General features: G+C 39.5%; 1 protein-coding gene across 2 annotated transcripts; it reads right to left on the reverse strand.

The window, feature by feature from the left end:
• Window positions 1–2,043: 2,043 nt before the first annotated feature.
• On the reverse strand, window positions 2,044–14,293 carry LOC134025048 (complement C1q-like protein 2). 2 transcript variants are annotated; one of them, XM_062467844.1, is made up of 3 exons: window positions 3,122–3,198; window positions 2,588–2,728; window positions 2,044–2,369 (listed from the first exon to the last, which is right to left on the reverse strand). In XM_062467844.1, exons 1-3 carry the CDS (start codon window positions 3,180–3,182, stop codon window positions 2,086–2,088), a joined length of 486 nt encoding a protein of 161 aa, XP_062323828.1. In that variant the 5' UTR covers window positions 3,183–3,198; the 3' UTR covers window positions 2,044–2,085. The 2 variants fall into 2 exon arrangements, with proteins under 2 accessions (XP_062323828.1, XP_062323827.1); XM_062467843.1 differs by lacking the exon at window positions 3,122–3,198 and adding an exon at window positions 14,054–14,293 and having other exon boundaries at window positions 2,045–2,369.
• Window positions 14,294–20,595: the final 6,302 nt, after the last annotated feature.

The following is a 20,595-nucleotide window of genomic DNA, read 5'->3' on the forward strand; positions in this document are numbered from 1 at the left end:
TGCAGAGACTTGGGATGGGGGTATTGTGTCATTCTTTCATTCATTTAGCTAAATTGATAACACAGGGCACGACTATGCTCCTGGTGTCCTCAAATGAATTGTACTCGTCAGATTGTCCTCCAAGGAATTACTGCACATGCACACACCAAGGGTTAGGCTTTTAGATTTGTGCTATGGTAGGAACATCTGACAAGGTATCAGGTTGTAATTGAAAGGACATTTGGGAGCATGAACTTACGTTTCCGATGTTTAGATAGATCGGGGTGGGGGGGCTCTGCAAAACACAATAATGTCATGCATAATGAACGTCACTTGGATACTATGAAGGAGAAACTGCAGGGCAGGATGCAGCGTGACATAATGGAGAGCTTGATGAGCCAGAAGCAAATGACCAGGGCTCTGCATGCACAGCAAGGGCAAATAGGGGCCGTTTGGCCGGAAAGTGTTTTCCTGCTTGGTAAATGAATGCCCATTGCACATGGAAGGCACGTAGGCAATTTATGTCAAAATATTTATGAATATAAAACGCCAGTATTAAAATGAAGTTTGTGTTCCTTCCCCTCTGATGCGTCGGAGATAGCGATGCCAGGGGCTGGAGGCTCGCCCGCGGTCGTGCACACGGTGCAGTTCCCAGCAGGACTCAGAGGAAGACCCGGGTTCATATCTCTCCTCGTTTCATTTGAAGTGTATTCCTCATTCAGAGAGATCAATTACATAAATCTGTGTTTTTGAATATCGACCAACTAAATGTTTTACATCGACCAAAGTTTAACAAAATAGGAAATATGTGCGTAGAGTACATAGCTGAAGTATTCGATTTTCTGCCTATATCCCTTCGTAAACATATTAAGGGATAGATTAAACTTAATACGTTACTGTAAGTTAATAACTTATTAAATGTATTAACCTGGCTATGCATTGTCTGGTGTTTTTGAGACCCCCAGACCAAGATGCACTGACAGCCACTGCAAAAGCCTCGCACACAGACGTAGTCCATCTCAACCTCTGTGTAATGTGGTCGTCTAAATCTCTTCAGTTACTTTTGTCCACAATCCTCACTAGTGCCGTTGGGCACCAGATGGGTTATGAGGACCTGCTGAATTACTCAAATATTCAATTGATGTTGAGCTGGTCCCACAGACTTCCACATAAAATGTCTGAGCGAGATAATACATTCAGATTTTTCCCCAAACATCAGACAGTACCCCGGAGTGGTCTGTAGTTCCAAAATCTCGGTCACACTGTCGAAAACCCGTAGTATTACCCTGATTTACCACTATACCTACACTGTAATCTGTCTTGTCAGTTTTCCTACAAGTGGTAATTGCCACCTGTTTTGCATTCTAAGGCACCAGGATCAATAGAAGAAGTTATTGATCCCCTGCCCTCCGCCGCTGGCTGGGGCCTGCCTCTATTGTTCCTGTTCACACTCCCCTTTGCAATGCTGATCACCCTCTGGCAAAATATGGCAGTGTAGGCTCAGTGCTAATGGGGAGTCCACAACTCGGTCTCACTTTTCCAATACCCCGCTCCTTGATATGCATGTCCCTGGTGTCCGTCTGGCCCCAGGACAAGGCAGGGAAGGTGGGGCAGGGGAAAGGCGTGTGGGGGGTGGGCGGGCTACTTATTAGTGAGGTACTTCGGGAGGTCTCGGGAGATGGACGTATGCCTGGAGACGGTCAATGATTCTAATAATGAGAGCTCTTGTGGGGAAACTCGCGTGCAAATGTACAATAACGCCCAACGTTAAATTACACTACACTGTTGGCTACTCTGTTTCCTCCAAGAATTGACCATTAACTCCAACATGAACCGTTGAGAACATTGGTCTTTTTATTCATTATCGGTAATTTGTATTCATTTATAATGTTGAGTGTCGTATGAAAGAACTTTATTATTGGTTACTGACAAGGTAGTACAGATAATTAGAATAGATACAGAAAGAATATCCTTTACGTTCAGACTGACAGGCTACATTAAACTTACAGTATAAATGTGTACAATCTAATCATTGTTTACAATCAAAATAATCATTGTGCATTATATTTCTTACACTTACTAAAGGATTTATCCAAATGGTAACTTTTATAAGGTGAACAGCAATTGGCCGCTGAAGGTGCAGTGGTGGTTCTCATTATCATAGAACCTTGCACCTGATTGGGGACGAACATTGACCACATCGCCTTCCTCCATCTTTAGTGTGACAGCATTTGCCGTGTTCACTTGGTAGTTATCTGATTTACCATAAGCTAAAACGATCCGTTCTCCGTTTTTAACCAAGAAAGCTGCTGCTGGGTATGAGGTGTGTGCATGGGTGTAAAGATAGATCTTGAATTCGTAGACCCCTCTGGTTGGGGATAAAAACGAACCTGTGTTAGAGAAGGGAAACAAACTTTCATACAATATTGACGAAAATATAATAATAAAACACAGATATCTAGTACAGTAAAGTACAGTCATGATACAGTATATAGGATATGCTCATGAGCAGAAGCAAGACTGCATTTTAATAAGTGTGTAACATAAGAAGAAACGATGTGTTGAGAACCATATTGGACAAAAACACATTACTTCGTCTTTACCATACCTGTGTTTGGGTTGTAAGCATTTCCAACATTGACGAAGACGTGTCTGAAGATAAGGGACACTTGATTGGTGGTCCCAGAGAAGGGCCCTACATAGCCACCCCCTGATGTAGAGAAGGAAGCGGAGAACGCCACCTTTCCATCTGCAAAACAGACATTTTGTTTCAATTTCAAAATGTACCATTCAACAAGTCATAAGTATATCGAAATTTTGGCTTGAGCCGTGATTTCTTTTTCATGTGACTGACAAAGGGTTGACATAAAAATAGACAAGTTTGTTTTCAGGGTCCTCAGCGGCACTGTCTGGGCTATCAATATGAAAAAAAAGCATGATACGGGCAGAAGATCTAGAAGGCTGATATAAACAGCAAAAAGAGAGCTTTATATTGTATGAGCATGTGGTGCATCTCCTAATGATATCCTAGCCCATATTTTACACGTCTCAACCAGGGCTTGCAGTGCCTTATTGGCCTCAAACAAGCCTCAAACGAAATTGAAATGGCAGCATTTTAAAACAGCATTTTAATTAAACATACCCAGATTCTCTGTCTTTAGTTCCTCCAACATCCGTTTTGTCTGTTGCAGCTCTAAGCTCATCTTTATCAGCGTGGCATGAAGAGACAGGTTGGTTGATTTGTTCAGCTGGTGATTCAAGATGTCATTTTCACCTAAGTCTTCCGTTTCTCCATGAACCTGGACCTCAGACAGAGAGCAGCACACCAGCATCAACAGAACTACAGAGGTCTTCATTCTTCTGCTTCTACTGTATTCTTCGGTTTTCGCTGTTTGCTTTTGGGTGTGTCTGTTGCACTTTTATACACAGTGCACCCTCTCTAGTTTCACGATTCATTTCCAACAACATTGACCCATACACGTGATGTCGAAAAGGAAATACACTTGAGCACCCATCACATGGTATTTCTTGAATCATGAATGTGATAATGCAAAACAAGTCCATGTCCATATGTTTGTGCATACTGAGGTTACCATGATTGGATAGACTGAGAATGTTGTTTATTCACAGCACTCACAATGTATCTCACGTGTCATAAGTTATTGGGTGTGCTCAAGCCTTCGGCGAGAGCACAAACTTTGTTCTCTCACATATATATTTATTATTGTGAGAATGCTGTTAAGCATTCTCACTATTGCTTTTCAACTTCTCAGTTCTTCCGCCGTTTTTTGGCCTTTAACTCGTTCTGCATACTTTAACCGATTCCTACAACTTTTGTATCAAAACGTTCAGCTCCTTCAGGAGATGATGGCTATGACTTTTGGTATTTCTCACTTTTATACTTTTTAAGACATTAAGGTTTTTGTGCAAATTATTCTCCCATTAAAAGTAATGGTAAATCCTTTCAAATCATTAAAAAGCTTCCTCCTCTTTCAAACGTAACTACTTCAGCTTACTTTCAGCTAGAGACACCATTCAACCTTTAAAATGTTCACAAGACATTCAGCTATTCCCAAATGATTCATCTTTTTCAAATGTTCAGCCAATTTTGAATTATGACAGTTTGAAATACATTAAAATGTTTGCTCCTTCTTGATTTTTATTCTGATATTCAACTAATTTGTCAAACAAATTCCTCTAACGTTCATATAGTTTAACTTACAGAAACAAGTTATACCTTAAAATGTAGGAACATTTTTCCTCTTTCAGCCAATGTAACTACTAAAGAGCTCACATTTACAGATTTTCAGCTATGAGCCTTGAAGCGAGAGCAGCCTTTCAAATTCTCTCACTAACTTCAATGGAGAGGTGAGTAAAATCAGTCAGAGAAAGCAAGAAGGAACAAGATTTTGAAACTGCCGATAGAGTCGTATTTCTGACCGCACAGACATATAAAGGACATCTCTGGTTTCGGCAGAGTCTTGGGTCTCGGAAAATATCCTTATATTTTGGATTAGACGTATAGTTTTGCGTCTAGGTCAACTTGTTTGAGGTGTGGATGCTAGGTAAATGTTCGTTTTTCCCTCTGCCTAGCTCGTTAGCTATCACAGCTGCGCGATCACCGTGGCAACCAAACAAACAAGCACCAGGAAAGCAAAAGGAACACGTTTTTGAAACTGCAGGTAGAGTCGTATTTCTGACTGCACAGATATATAAAGAATATCTCTGGTTTCGGCAGAGTCTTGGGTCTTGGAAAATATCCTTATATTTTGGATTGGACGTACAGTTTTGCGTCTAGGTTATCTTGTTTGAGGTGTGGATTCTAGCTACATTTCTCTTATTCTCTGCCCTCAGCGCATTAGCAATCATAGCTGCACCATCACCGTAACGACAGACACGCACCACTCAGTCTCTCACACAGGTGATGGGTACGTTTACTTGACCATGAGAAACACGATTACTAGCAATTGTCGGTTTATGCCAATAATAGATTACTCCGTTTACATGTGTAATTAGTTATGCGATTACTCAATAAACACGTCTACATGATTCTTTTTTATTAATCGTTGTATGCTCCACGGACAAAACTTGCACCATCATCCTTCTGCAACAAAGTGTCGCCGTGTCTTCCTGTATGGGCCCTACTGCTGTATGTTTCATTCCATCAACACATTGAATCCAACTAAGAAAGCCGAGTAAACGCATAGGCTACATCTGCTACTGCTATTACTATCCCAACTATAATTTAATCTGTTAAAACGATAATATTCTTGTTATGACTAGCTAGCCTACTTCTTCTTCTGTTTAACAGTTCAGCTTTCAGCTTCTCCCACATTGTAGGCTATTTTAGCTCTTAGCTTTGTTAAGATGATGCAGTTCAGCTTCCACACTGCCTCTTTTGTGTGACTCACACATTTTTGAAATTCATTTCAGCTTGCGGGTATTTTCTCATTTCTCACTTTTATACTTTTTAAAATATTAAGGTTTTTGTGCAAATTATTCTCCCTTTAAAAGTAATGGTAAATCCTTTCAAATCATTGTTGGAATGCTGCTCCAGTCCCTTTCAAAAATACCTTTCGGTTGCTTTGAAGCTTCAGCTTATAACTTTCTACTAAATTTTCACTATTTTCAGCTTTTTTTGCATGGTCAACTATCCCCATTCAGGTTTTCAGCATTCTCACTGCTGTTTCGCAGGAACAGCCGTTTCTAGTTATTATTTATTTTTGCCCCCCTAAATCTTTGTCAATATTTGGCCTACATAGACAACCTAGGTGTCAAAAGTTTCGTCTTGGTAGCGATTGAGTTGCTTGTATTTTTATTTACGTTCCGTTGCATGGTTTAGGCTGCAGTTAAGTTTTTGTGGCGAAAAGTGAAGCTAACGGTGGCTAATTTGCTAGCCACAGTCACTGACTTTACTAACGTCACTACGTCACTAACGTCACGAAAACACGCGTGACTACCTTTGGCAGAACATTCATTTCGCATCTGTTAACTTGGGGGATAGCTAGGCTAACTATAGCTTTACTGCAAGGCAGCTGCAGAAACGCCACAAGCAAAGAGGCCAGGGTGATAACTATTTACTCATTTTACTTTGTGATATGACACACAATTGTGATGTGTAATGTACAATATAAGCTGATATTATTAAGGAAGTACATCTACTTTCGGAAACAGTAGTCTACTATTTCACTGAAGTATTAGCATCATGACATTAGCCTGTGTTGCCCGGGCAACAAATACTACAGTGGTCTATGATATATCTGTTTTCAATCGTTAAAATAAACATTCCTCACATATACATTTTCGTTGTAGGATTTATTCTGACATTAGTAAACGATTTGTTGGTGAAATTACCATTACCTGTGGTTTCAAACCAGTGTAGCTAGCTCACTGCAACGCTGTAGCTTACGCGAGACACACTACAAAAACATCTACAGTACACAGCTGTTTAGGAAGTCAAACGGCGACAGAACATGTTCGGCACTCCCCTTACTTAAATCAAAAATCTATCTAACTACTAACCTTAACTTCATTGCCACAGCCTAAACTTTGTCAATCTGTTCATGAAAATAATTAATTTCAGCCTAAACCGTACAACGGAACGTTCAATCGAATTCAACCAGCGCAATCGCTACCAAGACGAACACAGCAGTAGTCTAGTGTACTGTAGTAGAATTTACCGGGGCAGCTTCTCCACACAGGGCTATATCGCATTTTGCGTTGTTACTGACAATGATCGCTACCAGTGAGCTTTTTATGAATGAGCGATTTTCCACTAAATAAATGTCAAGCTTATTAACGTTTTTGGGGGCATATTTTCAGTTAGAAGATGGTACTGTTTGAATCGCGATTCCATCTTCTACTGCCGGTAACGTCGTAGAATAATCTTCAAAGGGGGTTCTTTATTATGAATGAATGCGGTAGGCTAAATGCCTGAAAATATCACGAGAAGGGAAAACTTAAAAGGACGTTTTAAGTCATAGAGATTAGGTCAATTTTTAGACCGGTCTGCCAAATTTATTCGTTTTGATTCAGCTATGAGGCTGCCTCTTGCAGGGGAAATGACAAGACATCATATTTCATTCTACACTTTACTCGTGTTTTGAGTTGTAACTGAGCAGCAAAATCTATGTAATCTCTATAAATAATAAGTAGGCCCTATGCATTTTTATATAAAATATACAGAAATATCAGTTGTAAAAATGTCATTCAAAAACGGACCCCTGTGCAACCGACGCAAGCAAGCACACCCTACAATTTCCACAGAAATTGTACCCTCTCTAGTTACATATGTAGTTACACTTGAAGCAGATCAGTAGTTGATAAAAATGAAATGAAAATACTAGCCACATTGCAAAGTAACAACATCTCAGCTCCCAGGCTCAGTGAACAACAATACTATACAGTGCAACAAGAACAATGATTACGGATGAAGTTCCAAAGTAGACATCAATACGGTAATTGTATGGTAAATCCTCCAGCACACATTACTGATCAGATTAAGAATCATGTGTAGGGTTCAGTGGTGCTGCTTGTCTTTTCTTTCATGTTTTGTTTTTATCCTACTGTCTTTTAGTAGCTATAATTCCAGATAAATGACAGAAATGAACAGTGTACAAAAACAATGTTTTGGACCACTTCATGTGGTTCTTAAGAATCCCTCACATTGCATTCACAAATAAAGTACATTTCCACTGACATGGATATGGGAGAATAATATGCCAATAAAAGAAATTGGGAATTGTGTTCACTTAGTCAACAGAAATGTGTTTGATTGCCCATGAAGGAGTATTTTATGAGACTTTGGGTAGATTATTTGATTTTTGGCAATTGAGGATTTGAGACGATATCTAAAATTCCGCAGGTGCCTCTATTACTCCACCAAATGTGTTTAAAATAGTGTAGTCTCTGCCTGGGAAAGAGCATAGAATGTTTAAGAGTGGACCCAGCCACCATGTACCTGAACTCCTTCTGGTTAGGCCAGTCCTGACTAGGCAAAACTCACAGGAACAAATTTCTTATTTGATACATTATACTGATACAGTATTATCAGTAGTTTTAGTAATGAAAAGTTAAGCAATTTTAAGTGTGTGTCACGTTTAAGTGTGTGTCACGTTTTACAACTGCTGAACCTGTTCTACTTCCTTGAGCGCTTCTTCAAAGAAAGCATGTGTACCTCAATCTATGAGGCACTGGAACCCCACTTATCAACTCTGAATTAAGATAAACTTTGTGCATTTGATTATGTTACAGCTTTATTGGGCTACAGCATACAGGGTAAAGTTTAGGTTTGAAAGAGAAAAAACAACTTAATGGCCTGCTTTCCATGAAGGCACACAGAAGGGCAGTGTGATTGAAAAAGTACACTGCAAGAGAGGTAAAGAAGAAATATACAGTTAAAGCTCAACCCAAATCAGGGGAATGTAAACCTGGTAGGTGGTGTTACGTCCCGCAATCCTGTCATGTGTTGTGTGTGTCTTTGTTTTTCTTTCTGTACAGGAGTCGCCAATCACCCTCATTGCCACTCATCACTGACTCGTCCCTCCCGGTATCATGTTCAGCTTGTTCCTGTTCCCATCATCCAGTCCCGTCATCCCTTCAGCTGTATATCTGTGCCACTGTTTGTTTCAAAGGAGGTCTCTCTTTGTGTGTTTGGTTGCTCTTTGTGAGGGTTTTGTTTTGCGACATTGTGGAAGCCTGAGAAACCAGAGGCCTGTTCCATAAAGGCCGCTCAAAAAAGTTGGACTTTAAGTCCCAAACCTGACCTGAATTAGTTTAATTAGTCAAGCGGGGCTAAAGCGGTTCCATAAAGGCCAATTTCAGCTCACGCACTCCTACTAATTCAAGTCAGATTTAAGTAGTAAGTAATTGCGCGTGCACCCTATTCTTAAGCAGCCCAAGAGGTAAAACATGAATCATACAATCCACCACGGCAAAAGCAATGCACACGGCCACGGGACTCCAGAAAGAACGTTCCCTTTAAGCCGTGTACTATGACAGCTCTCATCCACCGCTTCATCAAAATAAAATGACACGCCATGATTGGCGTGAACGATAGGCTACGTAGGTTGAGGTCCTTTTTTAGACCTTTACTTCGTTGATTAAAAAACAGACACCCTCTAAACACATCCAATTTGACTTTTTTGACAATGTTTAATATAAATAGCCTACTATTAATCAATACATTATCCAGTAGCCTAACTTTTTAACATGGTTTTTGTGTCGGGAAAATGGAGGATACATTTTCAAGAGACACTTTAGCTACGGTGTTTTTGGGAACGGCCCGTAATACGAAGATTCGTCGTTCGATGGATGCTACTATCAACTTAGGCTTATAACGCTTTCGGGAAACGCAGCCCAGGCTAGTTTCGAAGCATAAGTTACCATAGTAACTGAGTTTGAACTACGTTGAGCTAGCTTTATGGAACCGAATGAACTAGAAATGAGTCCGACTAACTGACATAAGTCTGGCTTATTCGGTAAACTCATTTTATGGAACAGGCCTCTGTGTTCCATCAACGTCACTAACGCAAGTCACGCTTACACGAAAAAGTCTCACTTTGGCCTCAAGCCGTTCCACTAACGTTCCGTTCCACTAACAGGCAACGCTAATGCAAGCTAGACCTCAATAAGCTTAGATTGTGCGCACACACAGAGAACCGAAGCAGCCCAGATCAGGCCATCGTCGAAAAGAAGAGTTATGTCGCAAAAAGCAGAGCGTAAACCAGCAGAGCAGTGTTATTTTCAGCAGCGTAACTGGATTTTTTTGTTTTTTGGAGTTATCCCCAAAACTTTCAATATTTCCGCAATTAACAGGGCGAGGGAGACGATTTGGCAAAACATTGTTGACCGTTTAAATGCGTAAATTGTAGGCCTACCAAATCTACTTAACAAAAGCTAACTAATGCATTTAGGCCTACTGATAATTTGATAAAATTATCTGATAAAATATTCTCAACAGGAGGTTGAGAATAATAGCCAAAAAAGTTAGGTAAAGTAAGGCTAATAATATTCTTCACATCTTGAACAAAATTAATAAATTAGCCTACTTCAAAATAACTTTGCCACACACATTTAACTGATAGGCTAAATGCTGAGCTTCAAAATATAAGGGAAAGATGACCATGACTAAAATGGGGATTCACTGACATAAGTATTATTGCACAGATCCAGCACATACTTCCAGATCAGAAGGTGACCCAAACTGTAGCTTTTAGCATTTAAAATTGCTTAGCATGACTAAAAATATATAATTATTATATTACACATGCACATTTAATCCAAATCCAATTATTACTATTCATTTTTGCTGCTCTAAAGGGCATTTTAGAAATGCTTTTTCAACCCTGGGGGCACCAGGCAGTCAGCCCCTGAGTCTTCCAGTGGGCCTGGATACATGCATGGAGACAGTATATTGCACCTATAACATTGGGGACGCCAGAAGGAGAGGATGAAGTAATACAGAGGCTTGTCAACATATAGGCTACTTTAAACAATGAAAATACTTTATACAATTGAATACAAAGTATTTTTGATTCTTTGTGTTTCAAGATGACCTGGAAAACTCCAAACCACTTTGGAGAAAGGTATACCCTTCTTATTTCCTGGCATAGTTGCCTTTGCTAAACCTTTCTAAGTCACCAACTCTGTTCAAGAATGTCCCACATGCAAACACACACAGATGCAGACAGACTCAACAGTGGTCAAGGCTTGGCTACAGTGAGTTTTCTTCCTTATGTGTGATTCCAGAAAACTACATAGTCTAGTTGCTAAAGTGTTGTTTTATGTATATATATATTTTTTTTTAAGAAAGATTTTATTGTCAATCTAGATAAACTATGCTGGGCCTGCTGAACCTATACCTCTTCCACAGATATTGGTCATGGAAGCATTATCCTACTTCTGTCTCTGAAGACCCTTAAGGCTGGTGGGATAAACGCTCTTTGTATAGTATGAGCACCTTCATCTACACAGGGTTGAAGAACGGATACGCCATAATTGACATAATTGATCAAACTTGTCAAGACACACTGCTTAGTTTAGGCCAGGGGTGTCAAACTCACATAAACAGTGGGCCAAAATTAAAAACTGGGACAAAGTCGCCGGCCAGATATCATATTTATTGAAAACAGTTTTCCCTTCCCTTTCCCTGATTTAGCGATCTCTGCTGCCACAATAAAGCAAGCCTTTACAGCAGCTTCACTTTGTGATGTGGCCTTTGTGAACATTGTCATGAAACCAAACTTATTTTCATCTCCTTTACCTTTTGGCTCTTCTGCTTTATAACCAGGTCCTTGTAGCCTACTTGTCGTGGTGTTTCCTTTCATAGTGTTGTTATATTCTTTTGTTACAGCCACGTTGGCTTCGCACACGAGACAGTCTGTCCTGGCAATGGACGACCAAGTCGAACACACCTATTCTGTCTAGCTCCTGTTTACATCTTCCGTTTGGCCATTTTTTGGAAGGAGTGTCTGACATCTGCCCGAGGTGAATTGCGAATGAATGAAAACGGAGGAGGGGATGCTTGCGGGTCTTGTTGCGCCAAGGCACTAGCAGAGCATTCTTGGATTTGTAGTAGGCCTATTAGCGTTACCGGCGGGCCAGCTCAAATAGAAATTTGATATTATCTCGCGGGTCAAATATAATTACACCACGGGCCAGATTTGACAAAATTAACTAACTAACCCAAACCAGGTTTAGGGTTAGTTGTTTAGGGTTAGTTAACCAACCTGGTTTAGGCCTTATTTTATGTCAATTAACCAATGGCTTTTGAAAACAGTGAAAGTGACTGGGGGCGCAAATCAGGGCGCCGCCCCCCCAACCACAACACGGACATATGACGTGGCGCGGTTGGCGCCCTCTGTTGGTAGTGCGGGAGGGTTAATTAATGGATGCAGTTGGGAAATTGCCTCCCCCCTCTTCATGCCGCCCTAGGCGGCTGCCTATGTCGCCTATAGGAAGGACCGGCACAGTGTATGAAGACCATGTGCATAAATTCAGCTTGCTAATATTGTGCTGTCATTGTATTGAATCGAAAGGGTGCAGTTATCCTTTTTCTCACAATGTTTTTTGGATGTCCAATGGATCTCCACTGCACCCAAAGTCTGTAATCACCAGTACTGTTCCTTTCACATATTCATACCAGACAAAATCTGAAAAAAAGTCTTCAAGGAGGGCCTATCATCATTAGGCGCTCAAGAATTTTGACATGCACATTTGTCAAAATATTATCATTTGTCTTCTTTATTGGTGCTGCGGAACTTAAGAGTAATGTTGAGAACATTGTTTAACACAGTGTTTAGTCTTTCTGAAAGCATTTGTTCTTTGACTTTGCAAAATGGTTATTTGTGTCTAAGACTTTTGCACAGTACTGTATATGCATGTATGTCGCTACTGCATGCTCCTCCCCAGGGGCGCAACCAGGAATTTTGGTTGCGGACAGCTTAACACCAATCCAGAGTTTATCTTATACATTTTTATTCATTTATAATTGTATATCATTGAGTGTTGTATAAACAATAACTATCATTTGTTACTGACAAGGTAGTACAGATAGTTAGAATAGATACAGAAAGAATATCCTTTATGTTCAGACTGACAGGCTACATTAAACTTACAGTATAAATGTGTACAAAAAAATATAATTTGTATATACAGTACATCATAATTTTTTTTGTAATATATTGGTGTTGTAATCCAAAATAATCATTGCACATTATATTTCTTACACTTATATGATTAATCTGAATGGTAACCTTTATAAGGTGAACAGCAATTGGCCGCTGAAGGTGCAGAGGTTGAGATCACTATTATCAAACAACCTTGTAGCTGTATGGGGACGGACATTGACCACATCGCCTTCCTCCATCTTTAGTGTGACAGCATTTGCCGTGTTCACTTGGTAGTTATCTGACTTACCATAAGCTAAAACGATCTGTTCTCCATTTTTAACCAAGAAAGCTGCTGCTGGGTGTGAGGTGTGTGCATGGGTGTAAAGGTAGATCTTGAATTCATATACCCCTCTGGTTGGGGCTAAAAACGAACCTGTGTTAGAGAAAGGAAACATACTTTCATACAATATCGACGAAAATATATTAATAAAACAGTGATCTAGTACAGTAAAGAGGTCATGATACAGTATATAAATATTTTTCAAATAAATATTTTACTGTTGATTGTTTTTCTACAGGTACACTCTTGCACTTTTTGAGTTTCATGTTGTTTAATTGTAACTTGTTTAACTGCATGCTCTTATGGTTTTCCCCTTTGGCATTTATTTGTTTTTTCACAATGTATGCTTCATGTTTTGGCAGCTCGCAATGTTTGGGGCTATTTCGTTGTTATGATCAGTGACCTATGCTCTTTTGTAAAGCTCTCTCTTGGAAGTCACTTTGGATAAAAGTGTCTGCTAAATGCATAAATGTACATGGGATATGCACATGAGCAGAAGCAAGACTGCATTTTAATAAGTGTGTAACATAAGAAGAAACGATGCGTTGAGAACCATATTGGACAGAAACACATTACTTCGTCTTTACCATACCTGTGTTTGGGTTGTAAGCATTTCCAGCATTGACGAAGACGTGTCTGAAGATAAGGGACACTTGATCGGTGGTCCCAGAGAAGGGCCCTACATAGCCAGACCCTGATGTAAAGAAGGAAGCGGAGAACGCAATCTTTCCAGCTGCAAAACAGACATTTTGTTTCGATTTCAAAATGTACCATTCAACAAGTTATAAGTATATAGACATTTTGGCTTGACTCGTGATTTCTTTTTCACGTGACTGACAAAGTATTTGACTGAATTCTGTTTTCAGGGTCCTCAGCGGCACTGTCTGTGCTATCACTAAGAAACAAACCATGATACAGGCAGAAGATCGAGAAGGCTGATAAAACAGCAAAAAGAGAGCTTTATATTGTATGAACATGTGGTGCATCTCCTAATGATATCCTATTGTACATGTTTCAACCAGGGCTTACAGGGCCTTAGTGGCCTCAAACACAAACAAGCCTTAAACGAAATTGAAATGGAAGCATTTTAAAACAGTATTTTAATTCAACATAGAGCAAATACCCAGATTCTCTCTCTTTAGTTCCTCCAACGTCCGTTTTGTCTGTTGCAGCTCTAAGCTCATCTCTCTCAGCATGGCATGAAGATCAGACAGGTTGGTTGATTTGGACAACGCTGAAAAGGCAACTTCACTTTCTTGTCGTTCAATCTGAAGTTCACTGACAACGTTGTCTTCATTGTTCAGCTGGTGATTCAAGATGTCATTTTCACCTAAATCTTCCGTTTCTCCATGAACCTGGACCTCAGACACAATTAGAGAGTATCTCACGTGTCACCAGTTATTGGGTGTGCTCAAGCCTTCGGCGAGAGCACAACCTTTGTTCTCTCACATATATATTATTGTGAGAATGCTGTTAAGCATTCTCACTATTGTTTTTCAACTTCTTAGTTCTTCCGACGTTTTTTGGCCTTTAACTAGTTCTGCATACTTTCACCGATTCCTACAATTTTTGTATCAAAACGTTCAGCTCCTTCAGGAGATGTTGGCTATGACTTTTGGTATTTCTCACTTTTATATTTTTTAAGACATTAAGGTTTTTGTGCAAATTATTCTCCCATTAAAAGTAATGGTAAATCCTTTCAAATCATTAAAAAGCTTCCTCCTCTTTCAAACGTAACTACTTCAGCATACTTTCAGCTAGAGACACCATTCAACCTTTAAAATGTTCACAAGACATTCAGCTATTCCCAAATGATTCAGCTTTTTCAAATATTCAGCCAATTTTGAATTATGACAGTTTGAAATACATTAAAATGTTTGCTCCTTCTTGATTTTTATGAATGAGCAGCAAGCAGGGTGGCACACTCTGCTGGCTGCTCTTTTTCTGATATTCAACTAAATTGTCAAACAAATTCCTCTAACGTTCATATAGTTTAACTTACAGAAACAAGTTATACCTTAAAATGTAGGAAAAATTGTCCTCTTTCAGCCAATGTAACTACTAAAGAGCTCACATTTACAGATTTTCAGCTATGAGCCTTGAAGCGAGAGCAGCCTTTCAAATTCTCTCACTAACTTCAATGGAGAGGTGGGTAAAATTCGTCAGAGAAAGCGAAAGAAACAAGATTTTGAAACTGCCGGTAGTCGTATTTCTGACCGCACAGACATATAAAGGACATCTCTGGTTTCGGCAGAGTCTTGGGTCTCGGAAAATATCCTTATATTTTGGATTGGACGTACAGTTTTGCGTCTAGGTTAACTTGTTTGAGGTGTGGATTCTAGCTACATTTCTGTTATTCTCTACCCTCAGCACGTTAGCAATCATAGCTGCACCATCACTGTGGCAACGACAGACACGCACCACTCAGTCTCTCACACAGGTGATTGGTGCGTTTACTTGACCATGTGAAACCCGATTACTAGCAATTGTCGGTTTATGCCAATTATATGATTACTCCGTTTAGATGTGTAATTAGTTATGCGATTACTCAATAAACGCGTCTACATGATTCTTTTTTATTAATCGTTGTATGCTCCACGGACAAAACTTGCACCATCATCCTTCTGCAACAAATTGTCGCCGTGTCTTCCTGTATCGGCCCTACTGCTGTATGTTTCATTCCATCAACACATTGAATCCTACTAAGAAAGCCGAGTAAACGCACTCAATGTTAGGCTACATCTGCTACTGCTATTACTATCCCAACTATAATTTCAGCTGTTAAAACGATAATATTCTTGTTACGACTAGCTAGCTTCTCCGGCATTGTAGGCTATTTTAGCTCTTAGCTTTGTTAAGATGATGCAGTTCAGCTTCCACACTGCCTCTTTTGTGTGACTCACACATTTTTTAAATTCATTTCAGTTTTCAGCTTGCGGGTATTTTCTCATTTCTCACTTTTTAAAATATTAAGGTTTTTGTGCAAATTATTCTCCCTTTAAAAGTAATGGTAAATCCTTTCAAATCATTGTTGGAATGCTGCTCCAGCCCCTTTCAAAAATACCTTTCGGTTGCTTTGAAGCTTCAGCTCATAACTTTCTACTAAATTTTAACTTTTCAGCTTTTTTAGCATGGTCAGCTATCCCCATTCAGGTTTTCAGCATTCTCACTGCTGTTTCGCAGGAACAGCCTTTTCTAGTTGGGTGTGCTCAAGCCTTCGGCGAGAGCACAACCTTTGTTCTCTCACATATATATATTTGGGTGTGCTCAAGCCTTCGGCGAGAGCACAACCTTTGTTCTCTCACATATATATTTATTTATTATTGTTTATTTTCGCCCCCCTAAGGATCAGTCAATATTTGGACTACATACACAACGGCGGTGTCAAAAGGTTCGTCTTGGTAGCGATTGCGTTGGTTGTATTTTTATTTACGTTCCGTTGCATGGTTTAAGTAGAAATTGCGTTTTTGTGGTGAAAAGTGAAGCTAATGGTGGCTAATTTGCTAGCCACAGTCACTGACGTTACTTACGTCACTAACGTCACGAAAACACGCGTGACTACCTTTGGCAGAACATTTGTTTCACATCTGTTAACTTGGGGGATAGCTAGGCTAACTATAGCTTTACTGCAAGGCAGCTGCAGGAACGCCACAAGCAAAGAGGCCAGGGTGATAACTATTTACTCATTTTACTTTGTGATGTGAAACACAATTATGAAATGTAATGTACAATATTAGCTGATATTATTAAGGAAGGGGCCCACATCTACTTTCGGAAACAGTAGTCTACTATTTCACTGAAATATTAGCATCATGACATTAGCCTGTGTTGCCCGGGCAACACATACTACAGTGGTCTATGATGTATCTGTTTTCAATCGTTAAAATAAACATTCCTCACATATACATTTTCGTTGTAGGATTTATTCTGACATTAGTAAACGATTTGTTGGTGAAATTACCATTACCTGTGGTTTCAAACCAGTGTAGCTCACTGCAACGCTGTAGCTTACGCGAGACACACTACAAAAACATCTACAGTACACAGCTGTTTAGGAAGTCAAACGGCGACAGAAAATGTTCGGCACTCCCCTTACTTAAATCAAAAGTCTAACTACTAACCTGAACTTCATTGCCACAGCCTAAACGTTGTCAATCTGTTCATGAAAATAATTAATTTCAGCTTAAACCGTACAACGGAACGTTAAATCCAATTCAACCAACGCAATCGCTACCAAGACGAACACAGCAGTAGTCTAGTACTGTACCGTAGCAGTACAATTTACCGGGGCAGCTTCTCCACACAGGGCTATATCGCATTTTGCGTTGTTACTGACAATGATCGCTACCAGTGAGCTTTTTATCAATGAGCGATTTTCCACTAAATAAATGTCAAGCTTATTTACGTTTTGGGGGGCATATATTCAGTTAGCAGATGGTACTGTTTGAATCGCGATTCCATCTTCTACTGCCGGGTAACGTCGTAGAATAATCTTCAAAGGGGGTTATTTATTAATGAATGAATGCAATGAGTAGGCTAAATGCCTGAAAATATCATGAGAATGGAAAAACTTAAAATGACGTTTAAGTCATAGAGATTAGGTCAATTTTTACACCGGTCTGCCAAATGTATTCGTTTTGATTCAACGATGAGGCTGCCTCTTGCAGGGGAAATGAGAAGACATCTACATTCTACACTTCACTCGTATTTTCAGTTGTAAATGAGCAGCAAAAAAAAATGCTTTTAAATCTATGTAATCTTTATAAATAATAAGTATGCATTTTTATATAAAATATACAGAAATATCAGTTGTAAAAATGTCATTCAAAAACGGACCCCTGTGCAACCGACGCAAGCAAGCACACCCTACAATTTCCCCAGAAATTGTACCCTCTCTAGTTACACATGTAGTTACACTTGCTGCTGATCAGTAGTTGATGAAAATGAAAAACAAGCCTTGCTGATTACATTACGTTTGATTTTTTATTCATTTAGCGGACACTTATGAAATGATGAAAATGATTACAAAGATGCATAGAAAAGGTGCAGCAGAAGATCAAGGATCAGACGTGTACAGATCTGACAGTATTTCTGTGGTTTAGAGTCAAGGAACGGTCTGTGTTTACTAGCCACATTGCAAAGTAACCACATCTCAGCTCCCAGGCTCAGTGAACAATAATACTATAGGCTACAGTGCAACAAGAACAATGATTAAGGATGAAGTTCCAAAGTAGACATCAATACGGTAAATATACGGTTATATGGTAAATCCTCCAGCACATATTACTGATCAGATTAAGAATCATGTGTAGGGTTCAGAGGTGCTGCTTGTCTTTTCTTTAATTTTTTGTTTTTATCCTACTGTCTGTTAGTAGCTATGATTCCAGATCAATTACATAAATGAACAGTGTACAAAAACAATGTTTTGGACCACTTCATGTGGTTCTTAAGAATCCCTCACATGGCATTCACAAGCACAAATTAAGTAAATTTCCACTGACATGGATATGGGTTTAAACAAAGCACCGCATGCAATCACAATCTCATTCCAGACACAATATACTGGACAGTTTTGTCCCTTATGATGATATTAGCTGCAGAATGATATGCCAATAAAAAAAATGGGAATTGTGTTCACTTAGTCAAGCAGTAATGTGTTTGATTGCCCATGAAGGAGTATTTTATGAGACTTTGGGTAGATTATTTGATTTTTGGCAATTGAGGATTTGAGACAATATCTAAAATTCCGCAGGTGCCTCTATTATTCCACCAAATGCATTTAAAATAGTGTAGTCTCCGCCTGGGAAAGAGCATAGAATGTTTAAGAGTGGACCCAGCCACCATGTACCTGAACTCCTTCTGGTTAGGCCAGTCCTGACTAGACAAACCTCACAGGAACACATGGCAGATAATCTTTCAAGGATTTATTTTTCTCGATACTGATACAGTATTATCAATAGTTTTAGTAATAAAAAGTTAAGCAATTTTAGGTGTGTGTCACGTTTTACAACTGCTGAACCTGTTCTACTTCCTTGAGCGCTTCTTCAAAGAAAGCATGTGTACCTCAACCTATGAGGCACTAGAACCCCACTTATCAACTCTGAATCAAGATAATCTGTGTCCATTTCATTATGTTACAGCTTTATTGGGCTACAGCATACAGGATAAAGTTTAGGTTTTAAAGAGCAAAAACAACTTAATGGCCTGCTTTCCATGAAGGCACACAGAAGGGCAGTGTGATTGAAAAAGTACACTGCAAGAGAGGTAAAGAAGAAATATCCAGTTAAAGCTCAACCCAAAGCAGGAGAATGTAAACCTGGTAGGTAGTGTGTATGAAGAGCATGTGCATGAGTTCAGTTTACTATTGAATTGAAAGGGTGCAGTTATCCTTTTTCTCACAACAATGTTTTTTTGTTGTCCAATGGATCTCCACCCAAAATATTTAATCACCAATACTGTTCCTGTATTGGTGATTGAAATCTGAAAAAAAGTCTTCAAGGAGGGACTATCATCATAAGGCACTCAAGATTTTTGACATGCACATTTGTCTAAAATATTATTATTTTGTCTTCTTTATTGGTGCTGCAGAATTTAAGAGTAATGTTGAGAATTGTTTCAACCAGTGTTTAATCTTTCTGTAAGCATTTGTGCTTTGACTTTTGCAAAATGGTTATCTGTGCCTAAGACCTTTGCACAGTACTGTATATGCATGTATGTCACTACTGCATGCTCCTCCCACTAATACCCCTCATTAAAACACTCCTTATTGGTCCCGCCCTCTCTCCACCTCAGCCCACCCTGGTACTAATGAGCTTCCCCCTGGGGCAAGGGTTTACCTCTGCAGGGGTTAAAGGGCCAGCATGTCGCCGATCTGAAAGTGCCATCTAGCCGTGACATCTTGCTAATTGTCCTCCAAATGCATGTCGTTTGTCATAACTAGAGGGTGAGACGGCTGATGCACACACACACACACATGCGCGCATACACACACACACACTGGTTATGGAATGAAATAAATGAAAGACAAACGTATGCCAATCAACATGTTCGAAAGAGAGGACCCTTAAACGCTCACAACACAAACACACACAGATTCACACTAACACACAAACCCACTTCTTAGCCTGCCTCACGTCTCCAGAGGCTGCTTGTATGCCATCTGAATCACATTTCAAAGCAGGAAAACATCAGCTTTCCCTGGGTTAGACCAGTGTGAGAGAGCCTTTCAAGACTCTGTCATTAAATATTGATACAGATAACAGCAGAAGGGGACTCGACTCACTCTGATCCATCAGAAGAGAGAGAGAGAAAGGTCCTGCAAGTGTGCCAACTATTGTGCCATTGTTACTGTTACCGTTCTGATGCTGCTACAGTATTTTATTGAGGACTACACAACATGTTTGAGCAAGCGTTTTAAACCCAAATGAAATTACTAATACATATCTATAACTGTGCAATAACCACATCAAAAGAACACTTTCTGTTGTGTGTTTTGATTTTCACTAAATTGTATTTTACTGTTTTGGGACTTGAAACAATCTGACTAAAACCTTATATATAATCTAACGAATTACATCGTTCTAGACTTTTGGTCAAACATTTAACTTAGGATCAACATCAATGTACAATGAACATAGAAAATCAACAATAATTGAAGGCTAGGAC

Source organism: Osmerus eperlanus, chromosome 8, assembly GCF_963692335.1.
Source record: "Osmerus eperlanus chromosome 8, fOsmEpe2.1, whole genome shotgun sequence".
Taxonomy (NCBI): Eukaryota; Metazoa; Chordata; class Actinopteri; order Osmeriformes; family Osmeridae; genus Osmerus; species Osmerus eperlanus.